General features: G+C 46.5%; 1 protein-coding gene across 1 annotated transcript; it reads left to right on the plus strand.

Moving 5' to 3' along the window:
• The first annotated feature begins 577 nt into the window (after positions 1 to 577).
• LOC107042425 lies at positions 578 to 1281 on the plus strand. The gene is made up of 2 exons (XM_015263469.1): positions 578 to 634; positions 685 to 1281. Exons 1-2 carry the CDS (start codon positions 578 to 580, stop codon positions 1279 to 1281), a joined length of 654 nt encoding a protein of 217 aa, XP_015118955.1.
• The last annotated feature ends 7387 nt before the right edge of the window (positions 1282 to 8668 follow it).

Consider the following 8668-nt stretch of genomic DNA (forward strand, 5'->3'; position numbering starts at 1 on the left):
CCCGTAGAACTCTTAGTCCCTCTATGACCCTTATGACCCTTAATACGCCTATGACCCTTAGCACCTCTATGACCTTCGTGACCCTTAAGACCCTTAGTACATCTGTGACCCTCGTGGCCCGTAGAACTCTTAGTCCCTCTATGACCCTTAGGGACCATATGACCCTGGAGACCCTCGTGATCCTTATGACCCTTAACCTTTCTATAACCTTTATGACCCTTAACATGGCTATGACCCTTGGCACCTCTATGACCCTCGTGACCATTATGACGCTTAGCCCCTCTATGACCCTTATGACTCCTAACACCCCTATGAGCCTCCACGGATCCTTTCGGCGAAGAACGCCTTTACCCGCCGAGAGTTTTCGCAGGCTGGAAGGTCCTGCAACGTGGCACGTCCCCAGGTGGTGGATGGGGGAATGCTCGATATTCTGAACTGCCGTTCAGAATATAGGGTATCGACTAAATCAAATACGTTCGCGCGAACCAACACCTTCCGAGAAACCCAACTCTAAAAGTGGTGCGCAGGGCGGGCTCCCTATAATACCCTCGGGTCAGGCTCCCGTTAACAGCTAGTAATGAAAATGATGAGTGATGATAAAATTGAAAGTTCTCAGGCGGGTAGCCCCACAGTGGTAAATCCCGTCATCAGTCTTACTGATGCTGGTTCCATGGATTCTGGGAGGAGCCAATCATCATTACAGTCAACAAAGGTGGCCTCTTGGCCTCAGATGCTACAAGAGGGGTAGGGTCTCAGACCCAACAGAGCTCTGAGTGGCTGAAAGCCTTCCAACGACTTGAAGAACTTGCCTCCGGTCTGGAGGAATTCGTCCAGCCCAGGTCGAATGTCCACAAGGAAATCAAGTCCAAAGTGACTTCTTTGTGCAGCGTAGTCAGGAGACTCAAGGTCTTGGAAAGGCAGAGCGTCAGCATCCAAATCCAACCATCCGAGAAATCGCCGCGCATGCGATTGGACTCGGAGACGACGACTAAAGACTCAGAGATAGAAGATTCAGATGTCGGGAGGGGCGACCGCGACATCCGCAAGGCGCTCAGGAGAAAGCGGTCGAAGGACTCGCCGGGGATGACCGAGCAAACTCTGAAGAAGCACAAGAAGCAGTCGCCTCCCAAACAGGATGACCGATCCGCCAAAGAGCCTATAAAACAGGACTGGACAAGGGTCGAGCACAAGAAAGGGAGGAAGAAAGAGGAGAAGATCGAGAAGAAGAAGAGCGACCTGCCCAAGAAGCCACCTCACAGGAAGAGGAAAAAGAAAAAATAGCAGAGTCAGATACCCCGGAGATCAGCGGCAAGACCTGAAGCGCTGATTATTCGCCCCGCTGACAAGACGAAGTACTCTGATATACTTCGTCGTGTCAAAAAGGATATACCCCTCGAACACGCTGTCGGATGTGTCGACAAGATCCGCCGGAGAGCAACAGGGGATATGCTGATCATCCTGAGCAGGGGGACGACTGACGCAGCATCCAAGCTGCAATCAGCCATCACCAACCTCATCAAAGAGGAGGCCTAGGTGATCACTAAGGGGCCGCAAAAAGATCTCGAGATCAAAGACCTCGACGAAGCAACGACGAAGGAGGACATCACCGAAGCCCTACGAGCAGTGGCTGGAACGGACTACGACATCAAGGTGGATGTAGTCAAATCCCTTCGAAGAGCGTATGGAGGAACCCAGACTGCCTCAGTAAGACTCGAAGCTGGTACAGCGAAGAAGATCCTGGGGGAGCATGGGAAGATCAAAATTGGCTGGGTGAACTGCCGGGTCAGAAGAGTGGTAAGTCCGCTCAAGTGCTTTAAGTGCTGGCACTATGGACACCTATCCACTCGATGTAAGAGCGCAGTTGACCGCTCGANAGATTCCCAACATCGCGCTCAAAGCCGCCATCGAAATCGCTGCCGAGCCTATTCTTGGACGTCTACAACGAGTGTCTTAGGGAGGGTATCTTCCCTGCCAAGTGGAAGCAGCAGAGACTGGTGTTGCTCCCGAAAGGGAAAAAGCCACCAGACGAACCGTCATCCTACCGTCCTCTCTGCTTGCTCAACACAGCTGGCAAGATCCTCGAACGTATCGTCCATAGAAGAATTGAAGCAGCTGTCGAACCGCTGCTGGCCGGTAACCAGTATGGGTTTCGGAGAGGCAGATCCACCCTCGATGCCATCAACCTCGTCATCGACACCGCTAGGAAAGCGATCTCAGGGGCAAGGTGGCTCAGAGGCACGAAGAAGTACNAATCTGCTTATGCAAGCAGTGCGGGAATTGAAGCCAGATGTAGTAGTGATCTCGGAGCCATATCGANACAGCTGTCGAATCGCTGCTGGCCGGTAACCAGTATGGGTTTCGGAGAGGCAGATCCACCCTCGATGCCATCAACCTCGTCATCGACACCGCTAGGGAAGCGATCTCAGGGGCAAGGTGGCTCAGAGGCACGAAGAAGTACTGTCTAGTGGTGACCTTAGACATTAAGAATGCCTTCAATTCAGCCAGGTGGGACTGTATCATGNCTAGCCTCTCAATCGACGAGTTCACCGACTTCCTGGATCGGCTGTCTGAGGATGCGAAGCAGCGCTTCCCTGTAACGATAGTGGGCGACTTCAATGCCTGGGCAGTCGATTGAAGAAGTCAACAGACGAAAGACAAAGGCCAAGCTGTGCTGGAAGCCATGTCATCGCTGGATGTGATCTTGCTTAACACNAAGATTTAATGTCCCTGATTACCTTCGGAGCATGGTGGGCAACTACTTCACCGAAAGGGTATTCAGATACGATACAGAGGATGGTCCCAGGGAGTACAAAGTCACCGGAGGGGTGCCCCAGGGCTCGGTACTGGGTCCACTTCTGTGGAATATCATGTACGATGGCCTGCTGAAGCTGACGTTGCCGCAGGAGGTGAAGTTGGTGGCGTTCGCGGATGATGTGNAAAGACAAAGGCCAAGCTGTGCTGGAAGCCATGTCATCGCTGGATGTGATCTTGCTTAACACCGGCAATGAACCTTCTCGAGGGGAGAGGCGAGCTCAATCGTGGACCTAACCTTCGTGAGCAGTAATCTCGCAAGGAGAAACTGTTTTTGAGAGGTGACTGACATCTATACAGGGAGCGACCACCGCGCGATATCCTGGGAGGTACCCACCGGCCAGCGNATTGGTAGCGTTCGCGGATGATGTGGCCGTAGTCGTTGTAGGGAAACACCTCGAGGATATCGAACTCGCCTTCGACATCACTTTTGAGGCGGTCCGCACCTGGATGAACACAGTGGGTCTGAGCCTTGCCGAGCATAAAACCGAGGCCGTATTGATCACGAGCAGGAAAGCTGTAGAGACAATCACGCTGCATGTCGGGAATTATGAACTCACATCCCAGCCGTACATTCGGTACTTGGGGGTGATGATCGATGCCCGGCTAAATTTCAAGCAGCAAGTGGAGCACACGACAACCAAGGCATCCGGTNAGCAAAGCTGCAGAGACAATCACGCTGCATGTCGGGAATTATGAACTCATATCCCAGCCGTACATTCGGTACTTGGGGGTGATGATGAATGCCCGGCTAAATTTCAAGCAGCAAGTGGAGCACACGACAACCAAGGCATCCGGTATACGAGTAGCTCTTTTACGCCTGATGCCCAATGTTGGAGGTCCAAAACAGAGGAAACGAGCATTGCTGACGTCGGTGATTACATCAGTGCTGCCCCTATGGCATCTCCATTTGGGCTGATGCACTGCTGACCCTGGAGACAAGACGGAAAGTGGCTTCGGTGTACCGGCTGAGCACTTTAAAAACTTCAAGCGCCTACCGCACCGTGTCTGAGGACGCGGTGTGTGTCATCGCTGGAATGCTACCCATAGGGGAGCTAGCCGAGGAACGAAGATCCCTATATCGGCGGAAGCGAGCAGGATCATTGAGCGCAGAAGAACTCGCAGCAGACGAAAGACGGAAGAGCATCCACAGATGGCAACAGAAGTGGGACACCTCGGATAAAGGAAGATGGACTCATCGCCTAATTCCGCAAGTAGGTGGTTGGCTCAATCGAAATCACGGCGAACTGAATTACTATCTTACTCAGATGCTTTCAGGCGGATCTTCATAAATTTAAGCATGAGGATTCTTCCGATTGCCCCATATATACAGGTGCTGACGAAGACGCAGAACATGTCTTCTTTGTCTGTGCACGCTTTAGGTCGAGCCGCTCCGAGTGGGAGTCTGTACTTGGTGGCAGGGTCCTGCCCGTGAATCTGATGGAAGCAATGTTGTCATCGCAGGCAGCCTGGGATGCCACGAGCGACTTCGCGGCCGAGGTCTTGAAGGAGCTCAGAAAAGAGGAACGCAAGCGCAAAAGTACTGAATAGATGAAGAGTCTGATGGAACCTCCTGCTCACACAAAACATCATAGTTGAGCAGGGGGATGTGCATTAGACTGTGGCAAAGTGGAAGAGCGAACAGCTGAGACCTCCCTCACGAAGTAATACCTAACGGTGGTGCCGTGAGGGGAGGAAAGGTTAGTGGAAATTTGTCTGATTGGAGTTTAGTGTGTATTGGCAGTCACTGTCGGAGTCCCACACTCACTTGACGGAGGGAAACACCTATTTCCTCCCTCAGGTGGTCGTGCGTAAATGCATTCTCCCAACAGACGAAAAAAAAAAAAAAAACCCTATGAGCACCTCTATGACCCTCGTGACCCTTAGCACATCTATAACCCTCGTGATCCTCATGACTCTTAGCCCCTCTATGATCCTTATGACCAGTAGCACCCCTATGAGCCTTCGTCCTATATTCATTATATAGAGAGCACCCTTGAGATCCTTCCAGACCCTTCGAGACTTTTTAAGACCATTGAGACCCTTCCAAACCCTTTGAGACCCTGAGACCCTTCCCTGAAAATTTCAGCGTTTCCCACGCCAAATAAGCGGTCGCCCATATGACAGGTTCCCCACAGAGGAATCCTGTTCCGTCCAAACCCTTCTTAACCTTTGAGACCCCTTGAGAAACCTGAAAATTTCAGCGTTAGCTGAATTTACGATATTATTATATGCGATTGGCTCCCCTTCGCCGCCTGTCCCTCCGCCCCTGTTTCAAAAAAGAAGAAAAAATCATCAAAAATAATTAATATTATTTGGCTCCAATCCCCTCGCCCACCCCCCTCCGCCACACTGCTCCAAAAAAGAAAAAAGAATTATCAAAAATAATTGATATTATTATTTGGCTCTAACCCTCTCGCCCACCCCCCTCCGCCCCTCTGCTCCAAAAAAGAAAAAAAAATACCAAAAATAATTAATATCATTATTTGGCTCTAACCCCTTCGCCCCCTCCCCGTTCGCCCCTCTGCAATAAAAAAAATATATATATCAAAAATAATTAATTAAACGTGGCACAACGAAAGTCTTTTGCACCAGAAAATAAATAGCAAAAAGATTTCTTTCCTTCTTTTTTTGTTGAAAGATCTACCTACTCATGCTATCATTATCCTCCACACGCATCTTATGGGTGATAGAAACGCAGCCAAAAAAAACGTCAATTATAAAAATGATTCTCATCGACATTTTTGGAAAGTTTCTTTTCATGTCATTTCTTAGGCCTGTTATCCAGCTGAAAGATAAGAGAGACGACATGTGCTCATCTTCGTTGAGTCCCTTGACGTCCGAAGTAATTGTGAAAGAGGGAAAAAAAATTAGATTTTATTAGAGACATTTTAGACCCCTCCCGCCCTTCCATCACAAAATCCGAGACCCCCCCACCCCCCCGTGTTCTGAGGATTTTTTAGTTTTTCTTTTTTTCATGAAATGGGATTTCAACAAGAACGAAACAAAAATCCTGCGAAAACGTGAGAAATGAATTATTTATTTCATTGATACATACAAACATATCGATACAGTGTACTCTTTCGAACGCAAGTACCCAGTACCGATGCTTGAATGTAACGATGGAGTATGTATCGATACACGAAATATGGATATTTTTCAAACTTGCATTAACACATTTGCTCCAACGTTTTGGCTTTTATAACAAATTTTATAACAAATTGGTTTTCATAACAAATCTCGCGAGAGTCAAACATCACGAGGATCGCGCGGCTAACAAAGGGGTAGTCAAATTTCACGAGGGTCAAGAGGGTAACAAGGGGATGGTCAAACTTCACTAGGACCACGAAGGTCACAAGGGGATCGTCACACGTCACAAAGGTTGAAATCCACGAGGATCACAAGGGGGTCATGAAATTTCACGGAGGTCAAACATCACGAGGGTCATGAAGGTAACAAGGGAATGGTCAAACATCACAAGGGTCAGGCGGTTCACAAGAGTTTCACATTCAACCCTCGTGAAATTTAATCATTGCTTGGGCTCCCTAAGAATTGTCTCTTATTTTTTATAAAACCATAAAATTTCATCGAATTTTCTAAAAAACCCGAGGATTTCCCTCATGACGGTCAACCCTCGTGTTATTTGACCGTCACGAAATTTGACCATTTCCGTGTGATCCTCATAAAATTTGATCATCTCCTGTGACCCTTGGGACCCTCGTGACTTTTGACCTTCCTCTTGTGACCCACGTGATGTTTGACCCCCGACCTTTCTTGTAAACCTCCTGAGATTTGACCATCTCCTTGTAACCCTCGTGACATTTAACCGTCCTCTTGTGACGCTCGTAAAATTTCATCATTCCCTTGTGACCCACATGAAATTTGACCATCTCCTTGCAATCCTCGTGAATGTTTAAGCCTCGTAAAATTTAACTATTCCTTTATGACCCTCGTGATGTTTGATCATCACCATGTAACCATTCTGACCCTCGTCATGTTTGACCCTAGTGACATTTGACCATCCCCTGTGATCCTCGTGGAGTACAACCCTTGTGATGTTTGACCATCCCCTTGTTACCGTCATGACCCTTGTAATGTTTGACCCCCGTGAAATTTGATGATCCACTTGTGATCCTCGTGACCTTCATGGAATTCAACCCTTTTGACGTTTGACGATCTCCTTGTAATCCTCGTGATCCTAATGAAGTTTGACCATCCCCTTCTTACCCTCGTGAAATTTCACCATTCCCTTGTGACCCACATGAAATTTTACCATCTCCTTGTAACCTTCGTGAAGTTGAACCATCGTCTCGGGACCCTCGTCACGTTTGACCCTCGTAAAATTCAACCATTCCTTTGTGATCCTCGTGAAATTAGACCATCCTCTTGTGACCTCGCGACGTTCGAGCCTCGTGAAATTTGACCATTCGCTTGGGATCCTCGTGACCCTCATAAAATTTGACCATCCTCTTGTGACCTTCGTGATGTTTGACCCTCCTGAAAATTTATCATCGCCTTGTAACGCTCGAGACTCTCGTGACGTTCAGTTCTCGTGAAATTCGATCTTCCGCTTATGATCCTCGCCTCGAAAAAAAATCGATACAATACTGACCAAATAGTATCGATACACCGATAATGCATCGATGGGTAAGTATCGATACAAAATATTAGGTATTACGCATAAAAATATCGATATCTGGCGATACTTCAGAGTTTTTTTTTAGAGGAATAAGACAAAAATTGCATTTGTGATTTTCGTTTTCTGAAAAAGATGTGAGGCGCGAGAGGGCAAGAAGGGGAAGTGTGGTTGTAGATGGGTGAATATGTGGCAATAAACTGCGCGAAACTATTAGAAAAAAAAAAAAACCAAAAAATGATAATTTTCGACCCTGAAAAAAGTAGTGACAGACTTTGAAAAATATAAAGTCAGACAAACTTATTTCGAAAAAAAAATCGTCTGATCGAAAAACGATAGAGGAACTTTCATCCCCAAAAAAGATACTCTTCAATACCCTCTGAGGAATTGGATCAGTTGTGGGACACCCTGTATATGATTGAATGAATTTGAAACATCATATTTGACGAAACCATCAAAAAACTTACTTACAGGGGCCATTCCAATATTACGTGATATGATCATGGAGGGGGCGGGGGGTTCGTAGTTTGCGATGCTTTGTGACGATGGAGGGCATATGATATCCAAAGATATCTCCGGAATTGTGATTTCCAAAAAATACAAAATTTTTCAGATAAATAAAAATTACGATTATTGCTATCGTCATCATCTTCGAACTCGATCAAAAGGACATCCAAACAAATTTTTCAAGCTATCATTCAATGAATGGCGATCGATAGGACTTAACAGTACCTACATTTTAGCAAGAAAAATGATTCAATTCCATCGATTCATTAGCGAACAATTGAAGAACAATTTTATGACATACGTACAAACATATACACATACGTACGGACACGGTCGAAAAATTGCATTTTCGGACTTTTTGGATTATAATAGGTCGATTGAACACAAAAAATCAAAAACTTAAATTTGAACGATTACTATGCGGAAGCAAAAAAAGTAAAAATTTGAAATTTCAACGTTTTACAATAATTGTAAGCGGTTGCAAATTACGATTTGTACAAACGGTAGTCATTAGATATTGTAGAGGAATTTGCAATTCTTTTGTATTAATTACGACATCGAAGAGTAATTACAGTATGTAAACATAACTGGTATATATCCGAATGATCATTTGCTCAGATCACATTTACCCGGGAGGGAGTCTTTCTGATATAGCACCGAATTTGCAATTCTTTTGCATTATTTCACAATACTGCAAACGATGAAAATATCAAT

This window comes from Diachasma alloeum, unplaced genomic scaffold, assembly GCF_001412515.2.
Source record: "Diachasma alloeum isolate Michigan unplaced genomic scaffold, Dall2.0 Dall_scaffold_00463, whole genome shotgun sequence".
NCBI lineage: Eukaryota > Metazoa > Arthropoda > Insecta > Hymenoptera > Braconidae > Diachasma > Diachasma alloeum.

Excerpts from the sequence above, each read along its gene's own strand:
- LOC107042425 (XM_015263469.1), top strand. The coding sequence starts at position 578 with ATGAAAATGATGAGTGATGATAAAATTGAAAGTTCTCAGGCGGGTAGC. Across the intron at positions 635-684 it reads AGGCGGGTAGCCCCACAGTG|GAGCCAATCATCATTACAGT; the intron begins GTAAATCCCGTC and ends GGATTCTGGGAG.